Genomic DNA, 18589 nt, shown 5'->3' on the forward strand with positions numbered 1-18589 from the left:
CTCTTGTCAGAGAAGTTTATAATTCTTAAATCCTTTTTGGATAATGTTATTGTTTTATTTATGAATGTACATGCATGAATATGTGAGAGGTAATGGGGGGGGAGGTGGGGGGGAGAGAGAGATACACATAACATAATACGTAATATATTTATTCAATTTCAGTAGCCACCCATCTCAGTCAATGACTCTAGTGGGTTTACAATTCAAAAAATAAATTACAAATAAAATACTAGAAACATTGCAAAAGGATTTAAAAGATTAAAAAAACTAGAACTGTCCATATTTAAATATAGCACCAGATACTTGGACAGTTGGCACTTCTATAGTATTTGTATTTTATGCTGCAGTTTCAAGTTATATGGTATTATCCAGCTTGTTAATTTTATTTTTTTTCTTGTTACATATGCGCAGCCTAAGCAAGCCCATTAACATATTCTAATGCAGTAATGTCTTGTAGCCAATATTTTGTTTTTGCTTTTTTCTGTACATGTACTTTTTAAAACTGTCCTGACATTGTCAATTTAGTTTTGGATATTTTGAATATTAGAATGCCAGTTCTCTCAAGCCAGTTAATGACCACAATAAAGTTAAGCAAGTAAGTAAATTAAAACTGGGAGGGGGTGTGTGTGAAACCAAACCCTGGAGAGAGCTCTCTAACATTGATCCAGTTCTATGCCTAATTCAACATCAAGAAATCAAACGTATGAGTCATGATTGCTCCTAAAATACTCAAAATTATTGAATAGCCAAATGTGCATTTGTCTGGGCTAGAACAGCTCTGGTTATGTGGGAAGGAGGCTTTTGATTAGGCTACAGAGATTTAGGTTGTACGACAGAAATATGAGCACTTTTGAACAGACTGAATTGCAAAAGAAAAAAAGGAGGGGAGAGCCATGATTTATTCAAGACTCTTGGTCTGAATATTAGGTGGATGACATGATAAACCATAGATCCTAAGCACTAAATAGGATGTGATAATGAATGAAGATGTGACTAGTACTAACCAATACTGATTTTTAGGACTTATCAAATTCGATAACAAATGTAAAGAATTATGTGTTATTCACATATTATTTTTTCTGTATTTTTGAATTTGTACATTTTTAAATTTGTAAATAAAATTGTTCTTTTAAAAAAAAAAATTTTTTTAAATATAAACCATAGATCATTTTTCTAAAGTAAAATCTGAAAAACCTGTTTCCCTTTTAAGAATATACTTCCTAAGAAGTCCAGGTTTCCCTCAGTTTTAGCCAAAATCAGATTCTGTATCAGAGAAGAGAAGTGCTCATCTTAACCATAAATTCACAGAATTGCGCTTGTCCCAATAGGAGAGATCTTCTCCAGCCCAATCACTATAGGGCTGTGAAGACCCACGACCCATGAGAATTCCATCCTGAAGGCTTGTAGGCTTCAACTCCCAGAATTCCCCCTGGCTGGGGAATTTCTGGGAGTTGAAGTCCACAAGTCTTAAAGTTGCCAAAGTTGGACAACCCTTAATCTAGGAGAACCGATGTCACTTTGTAGGACTCTGGTCCTCCTTTGGTGACCACAGAGCATAACTTGTTGCCTTTCCTAGCGGTCCAGTTTGTTCGTCAGAAGGACATTTCTGAGTGGTTTTGAGGACACCTTTCCATGTTTGACTTGGACAGTAACCGTTGTAGGATATAAGCCCGTTTTCTGCAAAGCAGGTCTTGGAAGAAGTAGATGATGTAAACAGTACAAATTGCAAATGCGGGTTGGAGGAGCTGAAGAGAGATAAGTGGGACGTCTACTGAATTCGACCCCAAATTTAAAGCCTTAGGTTGAATAAATATTGATGGCTTTGAGAAGTTGGGTTTTAAATATTAATGGCCTGTTGTTTGCAAGCAATGTTAAAGTTGCTTCTTGGGCGATAAAATTCAGTGCTGCTTTCTTTCCCCGCCGACTTTGCAGTCAAACACATGATGAAAACAGCAGTTATTAGATTAGCCCCTGACAGCTCCTAAGGGAAGGAACTTTGGTTTCAGAATGAGAACACAGGGAAGAAATTAGTTCATCATTCTCCCTCAAGCAATACAATACAGGAATAAACATAATTGTTGGCGTATACATTTAGTGCTTTTGAATGTTTCACGTATCTTACTTCAGTTGTTCTTAACCACTGCCCTAAAAAGTGGCAACTAATTGTCTGATCTACAATACTGCACTAGTTCTATTACATTAGCCGTTGATTTTATGCATATATTCATTACTTATTAAAACACGGGGCATCTGTGTGTTTCTGCATTGTAGAAGCTTAAACTTTAGTGTTATCCAATAGATTCTTTTATGTTTAAAGCCGAAGAACCCTATGGATTTTTTGCAATTTTCTTAATAGCACTCCAGTAATATTTTTATTAGTACATTACTATTAAGCATCTCCAGCTGCAGTTTAGTCTGAAATATTCAGTGTTTCCAGAGAAGATTGGTCTCTGAATAGTTTCTTAGACGCTGCGCTTCAAGAATGTAGGGCCCTGTTCTTTAATTGTACTTAAATTTACGTTCAATTAAAATTAAATACAGTCGATATGATTACTGTTCAATCATGTGTATAATGTCTTTGCTCTTTCGTCACATTATAAATTACAATTTGGTAATAGTGATGGGGTGTCTTTAGATACCATGCATCATAGTTTTGGGAAATGCTCATGGCTGTATGGTCTCAGATCACATGCCCTTACCTTAAAAAAGAAAAAGAAAAAAATAGTCAAATTACTCCATTTAAGCTAGCATTGCCTGCCCGGGCAAGATTTGTCTCAAGAACAATTGAAATTGCTGAACAAGATCAGCTCTTTGCAAGATGTCTATGGAGATTCTCAGTCATCCGGCCACGCTTGTCCCAAAGGTGCTTTTTCAAGAGGCAACTGGACTTTCTGGTTTTTCCTTGAAGACGTTTCGCTTCTCATCCAAGAAGCTTCTTCAGTTCTGACTGGATGATGAGGGAATGGAAGGATTTATATTCCTTGCAGTCATCTGGTCATTAGCATTCTTTCAGAAAGACCCTGAGGCTGCTTGGAGGTTTATCTCTGCCCTCAGAGTCACCTGAATAGTGCAAATGGGTGTGGAACATCCTGGGAATTACTGGAAGGACTGTGTCGTAAACAGGAGTTAGGTGGTGTCTTATCTCTCTGTTCAATCGTAATGTAGATGGCCTCTTTGCCAAACTGAACCTTTAATTTACAAGAACAAGTTGGTATCTCTGACGGGAAAAATTCCAGAGATGCAGCCACCTCTGTTTAAGCAGGGGCGTGCGACCTGATAATGAAACTCTGTTCTTGCATTCTCATTTTCCCTGGCCTACGTCACGCCATTACCACAATCCAAACGCTTCCGTTAATGAAACGGTGGGAAATGGAACCTCAGTTACTGCATACGCAGAAGAAAACAATGGGAATGGCTTTTCAGCGCCATCAGTTCGCTTGTATCTCTAAACTTCTCTCCTTTATGTTCGAAAGCATTTCTTGCACAAAGGGAACAAACAAACAAAATTATGCCATGCTCTGTGTACCTTGTGCATTCTATTGGCGCATCCCATTATGCGTTCTTCTGCTCTATCTCATGTTCCAAATTATGCCTCATGCCCATAAGGAGCCAGTACAGAATTCGCGAAAGCTTTTGCCAGCTGGTTTCCAACAACATTGAGATTGGGAGTTTCTGTGAGGTTTAGCCAGAAGATGGTTTTGTTCTCTCCTAACTCAAAAAGATCCAAATAGAGATCCTGTAGAATCGCTTAATGTTCTTTTTTTTTTTTCAAATTTTTTATCTGTTTTATTTATATAACACATAAAAATTCAATTTCAATTAAACAGTGTGTTGCTGAGTATAATTATTTTCAGGAAATCATAATCAAAATGTTTATAATAATGTTCATTACATTGATATTAATTCAATAATAATAATAATTTTTTGTCTACTTTAACAAATCAACTTCATAGCATTAGTCTTTTTTGTATCCCCATGTTTCTAACTTCTGTTTTTATTATCTAACCATTGGTAAAATGGTAAAAAAATATTCAGTTCCTTCTTTTTCCTTAATTATAAGTGTTAGTCTGTCCATTTCTGCACATTCTAATATTTTTTTAATTACACTCTCATCTAGATCGCTTAAGGTTTTGAGGCATCAAGTTATTTTTTCAAAAGCTCCCTTGTTTGATTGGATCCAACACTCATGGCGACAATTGGATCTTCCAGTGAAATCATTTAATTACCAGGGGTGTCCAACCTTGGCAACTTTAAGACTTGCAGACTTCAACTCCCATATTTCCTCAGAGGAATTCTGGGAGTTGAAGTCCCCCAGGTCTTGAAAGTTGGCGTAGTTGGGCAAGACCTGATTCACTTCCTTGCCTTTTTTCCACAAAATAAAACGCAGTTAATTCTTCTCTCCGCGGCGCAAAGTCAATGTCTTTTGCCTCCATTGCGACTTCCAATTTTTTTATTTTATTTTATTTATTTATTTATTTAATTTAATTTTGTCAATTGCTTACAAGATAATAGGTATAAGTAAAAACATAGTTATGAATACATGGATACATATAAGAAAAATAAAAGAAACAATAGGACAGGGACGGTAGGCACGTTGGTGCGCTTATGCACGCCCCCTACAGACCTCTTAAGAAAGGGGTGAAGTCAACAGTAGACAGTCTAAGGTTAAAGTTTTTGGGTTGGGGAAGAAACCACAGAGTCAGGTAGAGTATTCCAGACATTGACCACTCTGTTGCTGAAGTCGTATTTCCTGCAATCAAGTTTGGTGAGATTAACCTTGAGTTTGTATCTATTGTTTGCTCTTGTATTGTTATGGTTGAAGCTGAAGTATTCATTGACAGGTAGGACATTGCAATGAATGATTTTATGTACTACACTTAGATCGGACTGAAGGCGGTGTAGTTCTAGGTTTTCTAGGTCTAGAATTTCAAGTCTGGTGGCATAAGGTATTCTGCAACGAGTAGAAGAGTGGAGAACTCTTCTTGTGAAATATTTCTGGACTTTCTCCACTGTGTTAAAAATTTTTAAAATTTTTTTTTAAAAATGATACTGAAATAGGAATATATGTGCTTCTGTGTATTTAAGGCTTAACCGATTCTCACAGTTTGTCTTAAAGAGCGATGTGGCATCAAGTGCCCAACTTTTTTGAGAATCCTTTCCATTTGCTTGCTCCGAGCTTTCTTTTCCTATCATGTTTGCAGAGACATGACTCATCTTCATTACACTCTGCTCCCTATTAACCTCTGACAGACATGAAAGGGCAGGAAAGGATATTTCTGTCCTTTGCGCCTGGATCATTTCTCTTCTTAATTCATTGCTCTTTATGTCCACGTTCAAAGGAGATCCGATGACCGGTCTCTTTATCCTAGAGCTTTTGTTCTTCATGGCAATTTTTTAACCTTCCTTAGCTGTCTGACCTTTCACCTGTAGCTGAGCCAGCATTTTGTCGTCTTTCCTCACTGGGATGGGTAGGAATGTCCTGGTTATTTAGAGCTGTCTTGGAGCCTTGAAGTTATAATCGAGGCTTTCCATGTCACTGACCTATTAATTGTTTAGGCAACTTTGCTAATATGCTTATATAAATCATGTTTACAGGAGAAGATCTGGGGCTTTGCAAACTGTCACCAGATCGTAGGGCATAAAGGTGATCTTGATCTTGTGAATGCCCTCTTTCTGCTATCCCTTGAAAAGGCAGGGTATGAAAACAACATGGCTTGGCTTAACCCAACCTAAAAGGATTTAGACAGAGGTGGTATTCAGCAGGTTCTGACCCGTTCTGGAGAACCGGTAGCGGAAATTTTGAGTAGTTCGGAAAACCAGCAAATGCCACCTCTGACTGGCCCCGCCAACCCCATCTAGTCTCCACCTCCTGAGTCCCAGCTGATTGGCTGGGTCTTCTTTTGTTGCCCGACACAGGAGAATGGAGCTGGAAAGCAGGTTAGTGGGGTGGGGTGGGAATGGAGATTTTGCAGTAACCTTCCCTTGCCATGCTCACCAAGCCACGCCACACCCACCAAGCCATGCCCACAAACCAGTAGTAAAAAAATTTGAATCCCCCCCACTGAATTTAGATGAGTAGGGATAATGATTCCTGGAATTTTCCCATTCAGGGAATCGCCTCTGGAAAAAGACAAAGTGAGTTTGCTGGAATCAGTCTCAGCCAGAACTCTTGTTCCGAACACATTTTCAGACCAGATGGCTGCTTTTCCAAAGCTTGCAGTGCCAGCCCCTTGGATTTTTACAAAATCAAAATTGTGTGTCTGTTGTTTGAATGAATGCATCTTTGGTGCAACTAAGGAGAAGTTTCCTGACAGGCCAATTAATCAGTGGAACGACTCACCTCCAGAAGTAGTTCGTGCTCCAACACCGGAGGTTTTTAAAAAGAGACCGGACAATCATTTGTCTGAAATAGTCTAGGGTTTCCTGCCTGAGTAGGGGGTTGGACTAGAAGGCCTCCAGGGTCCCTCCCAACTCTTTATTCTGTCATCTTACTTCCGGCAAGATTAAGGAGTGTTTACAAACTAATAAAAGAAGCCAGAAAAGGTAGGCGGGAAAGGGTAACGGGAAGACATTGGAAGAAGAAAATGAAGATACAGAGAATGGGGGGGGGAATATTAGATATCAGCTAGAACAGTGATCCCCAACCTTTCTTATGCCGCTGCCCGGTATCACCAACCTTTTTAATGGCGCGGCCCGGTACCGGCATTAGCTGGGCGCCGCCATCTTTTTTGATGAAAAAGTGCTTCCGTGACCTCACCGGAAGCACTTTTTCATCAAAAAGATGGCAGCGCCAGCGCTCGGTGAGCTTTTCCGGTAGAAATGGCTTTCTACCCGGAAAAGCTCACGAAGCGCTGGTGCCGCCATCTTTTTGATGAAAAGTGCTTCCGTGAGCTTTGTACCCGGAAAAGCTCACCGGAAGCACTTTTTCATCAAAAAAAGATGGCGGCGCCCAGCAAACCAGTGGCCCGGTAGGACTTGTTCCACGGACCGGGACCGGTCCACGGACCGGTGGTTGGGGACCCCTGAGCAAGAATACGTAGGATGGCACAAGAACAAGCAGAAAAAGGAGACATCAGTAAAGCTGAAAAGAGGGGTGAGATCCAGAATTGAAGGCTAAAGACAAGAGGGGGACAACAAGTACACCGTGGTGGGGGCTGCTCATTGTTTACAAGAAAGGAGGAAACTCCCCCCCCCCCAGTTAAGACAGACCACCTTTGAAAGAGAAAAGCCCATGTTTTCCACCTGATCTTACGGAGGGCGAAGAAAGAGGAGAACACACACATCCAGGGGTGGGCTGCTGGGGGTCCGTAGGGGTTCCGGAGAGCCCCTAGCTAAGATTCTGCACCACTCAGAGAACCCCCAAATCCCACTCCTGGCTGGCCCCGCCCACCCCTCCCCTCCCAGGAGTCCCCAAGCGGCCTGTTTTGGGTGCGGGATAAGTGTAGGGTGCCCATGGAGGCTCGGGGAGGGAACTTCAGGAAGACCGGAAACAGGCCCATTTCTGGAGACCGTTTTCGCCCTTCCGGAGGCTCCAGGAAAGCCTCCAGAGCCCAGGTAGGGCAAAAACACCCCCCTCCCCCAAAAAAAAGCCATGGTGCAGGAGGCCGATTAGGCCAAGCCCACCATGGCTACACCCACCCAGCAACTAGGCAGAGAACCCCTTGGTAAAATTTGTGAAGCCCACCCCTGCATACATCCCTCTTCCATCTTCCTTCAACGAAAGATGAGCAACCTTCAACCGCAACACCAACCCTTCAGGATTAAGCTTGAATTTTGCAGCCTCACACATTTTTTTTTTCCCAAGAGTTCCTTCTCGGCCAGCCTTGTTGTCTCTCCTGTCCCTTGTTTTCCTCGACCTTCGTCCATTCATGTCCTCCGTTGGCTTCTTCTTCTGTTGGCCCGCGATCCTGACGCCTCGTCAAGCAGGCTCACCTTTGCCTGATCGCTCCCTCCGAGGCGCCTGCCTGACTCTGCGCTGACTTTGCGCTGCATTGCGTTCAGATCCGCTCCAGGGGAAAGCGGTTTTGCTTTAGAAGATCTTCCTAGTCAATCGAAGCATTTATTTATTTTTTTATTTATTTATTTTATTTATTTAGCATTTGCGGCTTTCTCCTTAATTGAGAGTGTCAGCCCTGTGAAACTTGAAAATGGGAAATGGAAATTTTGCACAGCTGTTTTCCTTTTGCTTAATAATACGTTTGCATAGTAATCAGCTCTCATCGGCTTGCATTGGCAGCCGCTTGGGTCACCTCCGAGAGAGGTGAGGGAGTTGATGCAAACTTCAGCATGTGACTGGGAGGTTGCTCTAAATGCGTAATTAGGAGCACGAGAGCCATTTTCCCTACCCAGATTGATTTTTTCCTCCCTCAAAAAATGTAATTGTTTGGTGTTGGTGGTTCTCACCACTCCATTCAGCTTGTTGGGGAAAAAGTAGCGGCATGGCTGCAGGAAACGGGCAGCTTGTTTGGTTGGACTGTTGGCATTGGATAGCCGTTAGGTGCAGGGGTGGGATCCGACAGCGTTAACTACCAGTTTGGTGATTTACGAGCTTCGGTGATTTACGACGTGCTTCCCTGCACGCTGCTCGTGCACGCCTGTAAATCGTCATCAACACGCTGCGTGCAGAGAAGCAGCCTTTGAAAAAAAACACTTTTTTCCTGCTTTTTTAACTGCAGCTGTGCCTCGCACAGCTTGAAAAAGCAGGAAATAAAGGTCAGGTAAGAGCCCGGGCAGGCAGGTGGGCAAAAACTTCAGCACACATAGAATCGGTTCTATGTCTACTGCTCTTCAGAGCTACCAGTTCTACAGAGGTGGACAGAACCAGTAGAAACCCACCCCTGGTGGGTTAGGTGCCGGTGGTGAGTTTTAATGCTTGGAATGGTAACATTAGCACATTAGCCTTCCTACAATGTTCGTGCACAACAGGTATAAGATCCCAAAGGTGCTTTTTCAAGAGGCAACTGGACTTTCTGGTTTTTCTTTGAAGACGTTTCGCTTCTCATCCAAGAATCTTCTTCAGCTCTGACTGGATGGTGGGAAATGGAAGGATTGATATTCCTTGCAGGCAGCTGGTCATTTGCCTCCTTTTAGAGGGTCATTGAGGCCACTTGGGGGTTTATCTGTGTCCTCAGGGTCACCTGAGCAATGAATGCTCTTGGTTCCTGTAGTCTGCAATTTTTTCCTCGAGGAAATCCATTCCTACTCCCATACCATTCAAAGGATGTTTATTGCAAATTGTATAGCTAAAAGTCTGTAGTGATTCTCAGTCATCCAAGTCTTGGTTGTCCCAAAGGTGCTTTTTTCAGGAGGCAACTAGACTTCCTTGTTGTTGTTGTTTTCTTTGAAGATGTTTCTAAAAGGATGCAAATGACCAGCTGTCCTCAAGGAATATAAATCCCTCCATTCCCCACTATCCCATCAGAGCTGAAGAAGCTTCTTGGATGAGAAGCGAAATGTCTTCAAAGAAAAACCAAGAAACTCCAGTTGCCTCTTGAAGAAAGCACCTTTGGGAAAAACTATGACCTGGATGGCTGAGAATCTCCACAGGTTTTAAGGAATCTGATATTGCCTAATGGTATCTAACAAGAGAGAATTCTTGGAAAGCACCAATCTTTTTGGCATTGCAAGCCTCTTGTTGCCCTTCACAAAAAAAATTACAAACTCATAGAGTCATCTGAATATTGTCCACGGCTATCAGAGGTGCAGCCGTGGTAGGTGACTTTGGAATATAAACCTTATAATCCCTTGTATTGAAGGGATTCACCTCCTAGTTAAATTTTAATTTTGCTTCTGTTCTGTTTTTCTTTACCCCTTCATGGCATCATCATCTAGTAACTCCTGGTTAAGCTCGGGTGGTAGAGTAGAGCGACGAAAATCCCTTGGAGGAAGTGTCTTGCAAAGCATGCTTTCTTTTTTTCTTCAGACCATTAAAGCAGCCGCATCTTTTCCCAGCCTTCATTAAACTAAACACCTGTTTGTTTGCCGGGGAGAGAGCTTTAAGGATTTGAAGAAAGGAGTTTTGTCAGTCTTTTCAGAGGCTGCAGAGGTCCTCTTGAAGAATTTGCACACCCGTTCTCATTAGAAACGAGATAAAAAAAAACCAAACGGAAAGCTTAGGTCTGTAGGCTAAATTGGGAAACTTAAAAAATTAATCTGTCGTAGAAGATGATTCTGTTCTGTTACCATGAAATTGCATGAATATATCCAGTCAAAATGTATCTTGTATTAACAAGAATCAAACAGCGTCTTTATGTTTTCATGGTAAACCAACAAAAATATTTAGGTAGTAGGATACTGGTGTGTGTGTGTGTGTGTGTGTGTGTGTATGTATATATGTATGTATGTATGTATGTAGAATAAAAAAATAGAATAGAAGAGTAGAGTAGGATAGGATAGGATAGGATAGGATAGGATAGGATAGGATAGGATAGGATAGGATAGACCAAGTGTAATTAGACACACAAGGAATTTGCTTCCGGTGAGTAAGCTCTCAATGTACATACAACAATAGTGACAAGCAACAAAGTTATAGTCATAAGAAGATAAGGAGATAGGAAATAGGGAAGATGAGAATAATGATGGTAATACTAACTTTTTACATAGTTTGACAGTGTTGTAGGAATTAGTTGTTTAGCAAAGTTATGGCATGGGGGAAAAAACTATCCTTGTGTCTCGTTCTGACATGCAGTGCCCTATAGCATCGTTTTGAGAAGTTGAAACAATTTATATCCAAAAGGCCAGGGGTCTGTAGATATTTTCACAGCCCTCTTTCTGGCTTGTGCAGTAGACAGGTCCTCAACGGAAGGCAGTTGGTAGCAATCGTTGTTTTTTTTTTTTCTGCAGTTCTAATTATCCGTTGAAGTCTGTGTTTCTCTTGGTTGCAGTGCCAAACCAGACAGTTATAGAGGTACAGATGACAGACTCATATTGTGGGTAAAAAGGAAAAATCAGTTCTTACCTTACTCTCTCTCATGTTAAATTCTTTGAATTTTTTAAAAAAATGAAGTTGAAAGAAACAGTGCCTCGAGGATGTAAAGTACTGCAGGGCAGAGTCCTCCAGCCTTGGCAAGTTTAATACTTGTGGACTTCAATTTAAGTGACCATGATATGACTTGGTCATGCCATTAGAGGGAATCTATCCTTGGCAGGCTAGATTAGGGAATCTGAAGTGACATGCAAACCAACTGGCATTTGCGGGGCAGGAAACTGCTCCTGAATTGCTATTTATCATGAATTATTCCTCTATTTGATAGCAACTCTCCGTTCTTTTGGTGCACACAGACCATTTCAAAAGCTTTCAACAAGCAGGATGGCTATCCACTGGAGAACTGAATATAATTTTAGATCTAATTAAACTCTTGTCATTTATTAATTGCTCTTTAGTTTTTTTTGACAAGGCAACCCTGAATAGCTTGGCAGCATTGAAGGAAAAAAAACAAACAAACAAAACAACACCAGGAGTAGCTTATTACATTAGTTCTTTCCTTAACATTCTAAATTTGTTTATTTTATTTTTTTTAACTTGCCTCAGCTGATATATGTTCCTGCGTGCATATTTTTCTGTGGCAGAGGCTTGTCATTCCAAATAAATTGCTCTTATTCCAGCCACGAAGATCTCAACACATACTCGTATTAAACAGCAAAGGATGACTGAATCTTTTCATGATCTCAAGCCGTGAATTTTATCATGTGCCATAAAACAAAGCTAGAGTTTGTAAGATCCGAGTATATAAATCCTCTAATATAATTGTAAATTAGTTTTTCGTTCTTAGGACATTTGACACGCTTTCATTAGGCTGATTGTTTATGTCATTAGATGCTCATTCAAGGGCTGGTGGTTTGGATGCACAGCACGCAATAGACAATAAAGTGTAATAGCTGAGCTCGCCTCACAATTTTGGAGCAGGACGTGCAACAGAATTCTGGAAGGGAAAAGAGATTAAGATCTAATGAAGACTCAACATTCTTCCTTGTTTCAATCTTAGTCATTCCTGCTTGTAAAGAGACATAGCACGGTTGAAAATGGCTGTTTTGAAGCAAAGGAACACAAGCAAAGAAATAACATTTCAAGCCCTTGAGCCCCTGTAGTGCAGTGGTTAGAATGCAATATTGCAGGCTAATTCTGCCCCACAGCCAGGAGTTCAGTACTGACTGGCTCAAGGTTGACTCAGCCTTCCGTCCTTTCACGGTGGGTAAAATGAGGACCCAAATTATTGGTAGCAATAGGCTGACTCTGTAAACCATTTAGAGAGGGCTGTAAAGCATTGTGAAGCGGCATATAAGTCTAAGGGCTATTGCTATCTATCCAAGGATGAACATGGCTGCATGAGACGAGTTTCCCAGAGTGGCGCATGCTGCTGCCTGTCCTACTTCTGCACCGTATTTTCTTCCCTCTTAGCTCCTTCGATTGCAATGGCTCCCAGTGCGTCGGTGGCAATAATTTGCTACCTAAGTTTGTGATGGAAATGAGGCTGCTTACTATTTGATCAGTCCCAGACCTGTCTTAGGGAAGTCCTACAAGGCTGTAATGTCCGCCGTAAGTTAATAGCAAGATGTGATGTAGGTTACTGGGAACATAGCACTCCCTAGATTTATGTACATTTTGGGCTGCATGGCCCTGGTCTCTGGTGCCACATAGAGGAAAATAATTTCCTGACTACCTGAGACGATTCCGCCTTTTCTCTGTAGCAGAGCTAGCCATATAGAAAATCATTGGAGGCTTTTATCGCACCAAAAATTGATCGTGTTCTTGTGTCTGTACATGCGTGCAGGCATTCCTTCATTTCAGAAATACGTCTGGTCTCAGAATAGTCATTGTGTTTTAGGCCCAAAGGGGAGGCTTGGTGGAGAGTCATCAGAGCCCTGACATTTTGTAATGTCTTGAAAAGCTACGGTCTAGGAATAACTATTCTCTCATTCGATTTGTTTAGTGTAGGTATCAATGAGTCGTGGGGGCGTGATGATGGCTCAGCAGTTAAGAAGCTGAGCTTATCAGCTGGAAAGCTGATAGTCCGGGTTCGAGACCTGAGCTCTTCGCGATGGAGCAAGCTCCCGTTTTTGCTTCTGCCCACCTAACCTTTCGAAAGCATGACACTGCGAGTAGCAATAGTCCTTAGATTTATCTACCTCTTCACCATGTTTTTACAGCCCTCTCGAAACGATTTAGAGTCAGTGTCTTGCCCTCAACAATCTGACTCCTCATTTGACCGACCTTGGAAGGATGGAAGGCTGAGTCAACCTTGAGCCGTTGAGAATCAAACTGCTGACAATCGGCAGAATTAGCCTGCAATACTGAATTCTAACCACTGCGCCACTACGGCTCAGTGTAGATAAATAGGTACCCCTTTGGTGGGAAGATAGCAGAATTCAGTGTTTCACTGCACACTTTGCACTGCGGCATGATGCCATACACATGACTGCGGAAATGTTTCCAAACAACACTGACTCCCTCCTCTAAGAAAGAGAGATGCACACCATTCCTAAAGTCAGACATCACTGGTTAGAGGAAACCTTTATCTTTTATCAAAGAGCCATATAATTGGATAACTCTTTGTGGAATTCTTTCATTGTACACCCTGTATTCAACCCACAAAAAGGGTTTTTTAATAGGCTCTTCAACATTATTTGGTACTTGTGTGTGGAAACTCCTCAGTTGAGTTGCCCTCACTTTGATAGTTGATCATTGTCCCATACTTCAAATCTTGGTGAACATTTTGTATTAGTTGTTTTATTGTATGAGAGGATGTTCTGAATGAATATAAAATGTCCATGTGGAATTAGATGAACTCCTTAGGAATGCTTGTGGAAGATGCTGATAGAGGATCTGTGGGTCAGAATATATATATACTCTCCAAACTTGGCAACTTTAAGACTTGCAGACTTCCAACTCCTACCCTGGCTGGCTGAGGAATTCTGGAGTTGGAAGTCCCCAAGTCTTAAAGTTGCCAAGGTTGGAGATCCGTTGTATAGAAGATCCCAGCTCCAGTCCACATCATATGTGAACTGAAAGAATTGAAAGGGAAACGATGGCTTCTTCTTGAGATTTATCAGCAGGCTACCGATCAAGTTAGATGGACAGATAATCTAACTAGTATAAGCAACATCTTACAAAAAAATCAGGGTGCGGCCTGACCTGTTCTCTTCTCGTGCCCATAATTACATGTTCCCCTAAACACCACTGAGACTAATTCAGTAGCGCTTCCTATCTCCCTGCTCTTTCGAAAGACCTTCCGAGTTTTGAGGCTTTCACAGCAGAACTATTTTCCTCTTCTGAAAACCGACATGAAAGCTCACCGTTCTGATGCTTGATAGCATTGCTTCAGCGGTGCGCCGCGTTGCTCTTCTCCATATTAACTTTTCATCTTTGCTGTGGCAGCTATAATTGCAATTTTCACCTGGCACGAATACCTGGACTCAATCAAATTGGGCACTGGACCATGCTGGAATACGGAATGAAGGCTGAGAATATGAATTAAACATGCCAGACTTCACTGCACCTTCTTCCTCTTGCCAGCTGGCAGAAATTGCCACTTAGTCCTAATCTTCTGGAAGTGAAGAAAAGAGATGGTTTCCAGGAGTTCCAAAACTGGGAACTCCTTGTAGTCATTCTGCTTTCTAACATATGTTTACATCTTCCTGCATATGGAAGTTGATTATTTATAAAACACAGTCTTAACTTTAAACAGTCAAGACCGGAGAAAAGAAAGTTGCTGGGGGAGAAGCGGTTGGTTGGTTGGTTTTGGTTTTTTTTCCCTTGTAGACCATCTATACACAATAGCGGCTTCATCCCATACAATCACTTGAAAAGGTGGTGAAGTTGATGGGAGGATGCAGTGTATGACATTTGTAATTTTGATAAGCTTGACATAAACAGGTTGCCATAGTTATCCAGCTGTGCATTGATAGAAATAAATACAGGTAGTTCTCGACTTATGACCAGTTGCTTAGTTACGGTTCAAAGTTCAAATGGATGTAGGAGATTTGTCAGAATATTCATGAACTGGCAGAGACATGGTTAACAAAGTCAGCCAATGGGAGTCTGGGCGTGGCTTAGCTCTGTGCTCTCAATTCTGAAAATAAAACTGGTAATCTGTTCTGAGCTGCTGTTTGTGTTTTGTTTATGTTATGTTGGAAGAAACTATTGGTATTGTAAACTTTAACATGTTATTATGTAAACAAAGAAGTTAATGAATCCTGCCGAATCAGTCATCTGTGTGTTTTCTGGACTTGAATTTGCTGCAAAATCTCACAAGATTACAGGGCTAAGTGTTGGCAGGGTCAAATGCATCATTAGTTTGAAGTCTCTATGCCAACGTAAGAGACCTAAGTCCAGTCCCCCTTGAACTCCATTGACTCTTATATTCACCTTGACCATTAGATCTGATCCTTGTGTATGATAGAATAAACTTGTAGTACTTATGAACTCTTGTCTTGCTTCCTAATTTCTTGTACATGCTAACAGACCCCCCCACCCCCCAAAAAGCTACTTACCACCTGGTTCTGAAGTTCTTCTCTCCTCTCCATCCCTCCCTCCTCCCTCCCTCCCTCCCTCCCTCCCTCTCTCTCTCTCTCTCTCTCTCTCTCTCTCTCTCTCTCTCTCTCTCTCTCTCATTCTCATTCTCTCTCTCTCTCTCTCTCTTACACACACACACACAGAGAGAGAGAGTCATGTGACCACATATCAGACCCTCCACAACTGGCCTGCATTTATGGCGGTTCGCAATGTCTTGAGGTCAAGTGACCACAATTTACCATTTTTTTGCTGGGAAGTGGTGTTTATTTCTGGTTTCCAGCAAAAAAAACGCCCATAGCAAACAATGAGTTCCCTTAACAACTACAGTGTTCTCTTTACCACGTGCTCCATTCACATAACCACCATAGCAAAAAAAGCAGGTTGTAAAATCAGGTCCAATCATGAGGTTACCTGGTTTAGGACCATCTTGACACACGTCCGTAATTGCCCAGCTCCATTATGGTTGTAAGTTGAGAACTATCTGTAAATCAATGTGCAATGAACTGCAGCAAAACAACCTGCTTATGTTGACCTTTAAGCAGGAGGGATCTTCTTTAATAAGTTGAAGATCCAATGGAAAACTCGTCCTGTTTATCCAGAAAAATAAAATTCTCAACAGCTTGAAATGAGTACCAAGTCAAAATGTCAACCAGGTGTCCAATGCATGAAAAGTCTTGATTGCTGCCCTTTCCCATTTGGGATAGAGTTGACTCCATGTCAAATATCAAAGATAGTTTTACAAAAAAGAAAAAGAAAAATAATGTGCCAGAGAACGAATTAAGGTTGATCAGGCTGCCTAGTAGCAGAGACAAAATTCTATCTGTAAGTTCCAACCTATTGCCCAAGCTGTGATTTATCGGGCTGTAATTTTCAAGTCATCTTGGATTGCTTAATTTAATTTATGTGCATGCATTGGAGCACAGAAAACCCAGAAGAATGTCATGCTCATAACTATAACAAGATGAAATGAATGGTTCAAGGTGACTTACTCATCTCCAACGTGACTTCGGTGTTTGTTGTTGTTGGGATTTTTTTGTTTAGTTTTTTGTTTTAGCCTCGTTGGTCTGTTGTACTGTTTCTCCTTCGCCCTGCCTGCTTGAAAGAAACCCATCAGCAAATCCAGTTCCGTGATTCATATAATCAAGTCTATTGTTGAACAGCAAAAAAATGTTTCAGAAATGTTTCTGCTCAAAAGTAAATGGCTTCGTTTCCAATTTCCCCGTATTGACAGGCGCTCTGAATGGCATTAAACAGAAAAGGACACAGAGCCTCCGTCCACGTTGTGCAAGCGGAAAGCAACGCTACTCTCCCATTCTGGCTTTAAGCAGGCTCGTTGTTAAAAATATGTATATATATATGACAAAATAACACGCAGAGCGTTGAGCTTTTACCCCACTTGCGTAAATGCTGAATGTCACTGTGTGATTCTTTTAGATGTAGACTTCAATTTTTAGTGGCAGGCAATCAACTCTGGTAGCAAAATTGCATTCCTTTGGAAGGCCTTAAGCAACATATTTATCGTGCCATTTTTTTTTAATTGCATTCTAGCTGGACAGCTGAGTCAGTCTGCACATTTCGCCTTGCAGCTTCCATACACCGTTTTAGGTTTGGGTCGGAGCGCTAATTTTCTCGATCATTTATACGTCGGCATCCCTCGTCCCACGGGGGAAAAGGTATGTTAAAACCCGCCGCTCTGCATGGAGTGATCTTCATATTTAAGGTAAATCTGCAGGTTGTGTTTCCGGGTCATGCCTTGGAATCCAACTGTAGAATAATAAGCAAATTTTGGTGTGAATTTCAGTCTCCAGTGCTGCAAACTTTGGGTTTGTGTGGTCGTTGATTAGATGCCTCCAAGCAGGTATTCCACTCTTAGCAACCTCATAGATCGATTTTCTCCATTCTGGTCCTTCAGGTGTTCCAACGGTGTAGCCACCATCGCTGTATCTGGGCCCATCCATCTTGCTTGTGTGAAAGCTACCAGGTTTTTTAAAAAATCCTTCCCCTCACCCCCGGCCCCCCAGAATATTTTGGAGTTTACCAACAAGGTTGGCATTGTCCACAGTCTGTAAAAATCCATGGAGCTCATTCAAGGAAAAACACACAGGGTGGAAACTGCTTTTAAGATCTAGATGGTTTTCAGTGAACCATAGCATTTTATTTAATTAATTAATTAAATTTATGTTGAATTAAAATGTTCATGAAATGGCTTTTTAGATGTATTTATTTAAATGTAAACAAAATGAGGACATTTGGATTCTGCAGTGTGACTTTATTTAGTAAGGTGAGCTAACCAGGTGTTCACTAACCAGGTGTTCACTGGGGAACCTTTTCTTCTGCCTTCCAGGCTACCAGAAAACAAGAATGGACAGCCATCATCCCAAATTCCCAGCTAATTGTCATTCCGTTTCCTCATCACCTTCCTCGAAGGTAAGCTCTGTTCATTTCAGTCCAATTAAATCTTTGCCAGGTGAATTAGTATGAGTGGTTTGTTCAAAGAATATCTTCCAGGAAGACCTAAATCATTTCCTCCTCTTACAGAATTCTTTGCATCGTGGAAAAAAAAATGGAAAATCAAAATATTTACTTTGCTGCACAAGCATTGAGGGGAAAGTTGGGGCAATAAAGGGGAGTTTGAATTATCAGCTGGCTGTGTTTGCCTCCATGCCTTGCCCCGGGTCGTCACACTTTTTGTCTCCCTGTGTTCTGACCAAGGCTTCCCGAGACAGTAACAATCACACGCTGTTCCCCAAAAAACTTGTTTTTATTTCAACGGTTGTGAATTATATGCATTCACAGCCCGTAATGAGTCCCAAACACTTTATGAATAGTCCAACAGAAGTCTGACACATTCGAGATAAGGCTGATAAGCACCCACCTTTATCTCCCTTGAATGCTGCCAACGACTAAATTGCCAATTAGCTGTACAAGGCCAAACGGAGCACAAAGTCAACACGGAGCTTCAGAGTTTAAACCGACCAGAATGAACAAAGTTGCTTCTTGCAAAGGCTCATGTCACTTTGCCCCTCCTTTATGTCTTATGGGAGGGGCCAATCATCTCCAAGCCTTACTCCTGAGTTA

The 18589-nt window shown here is 41.4% G+C and overlaps 1 protein-coding gene across 2 annotated transcripts in view; it reads left to right on the forward strand.

The window, feature by feature from the left end:
• The window catches only part of ITFG1 (integrin alpha FG-GAP repeat containing 1), a 92035-nt gene that overhangs the window by 58631 nt on the left and 14815 nt on the right, over nt 1-18589 (forward strand). For both annotated transcript variants that reach the window (XM_087971494.1, XM_087971493.1), the window contains exons 15-16: nt 17060-17184; nt 17856-17938. In XM_087971494.1, the coding sequence (XP_087827620.1) occupies nt 17060-17184; nt 17856-17938 (208 nt within the window). The remainder of the gene's footprint in view (nt 1-17059; nt 17185-17855; nt 17939-18589) is intronic.

The sequence above is a fragment of the Notechis scutatus genome, chromosome 9 (assembly GCF_049901735.1).
Source record: "Notechis scutatus isolate UNSWTSFEM ecotype Mainland chromosome 9, rNotScu1.2, whole genome shotgun sequence".
In the NCBI taxonomy this organism is placed as follows: Eukaryota; Metazoa; Chordata; class Lepidosauria; order Squamata; family Elapidae; genus Notechis; species Notechis scutatus.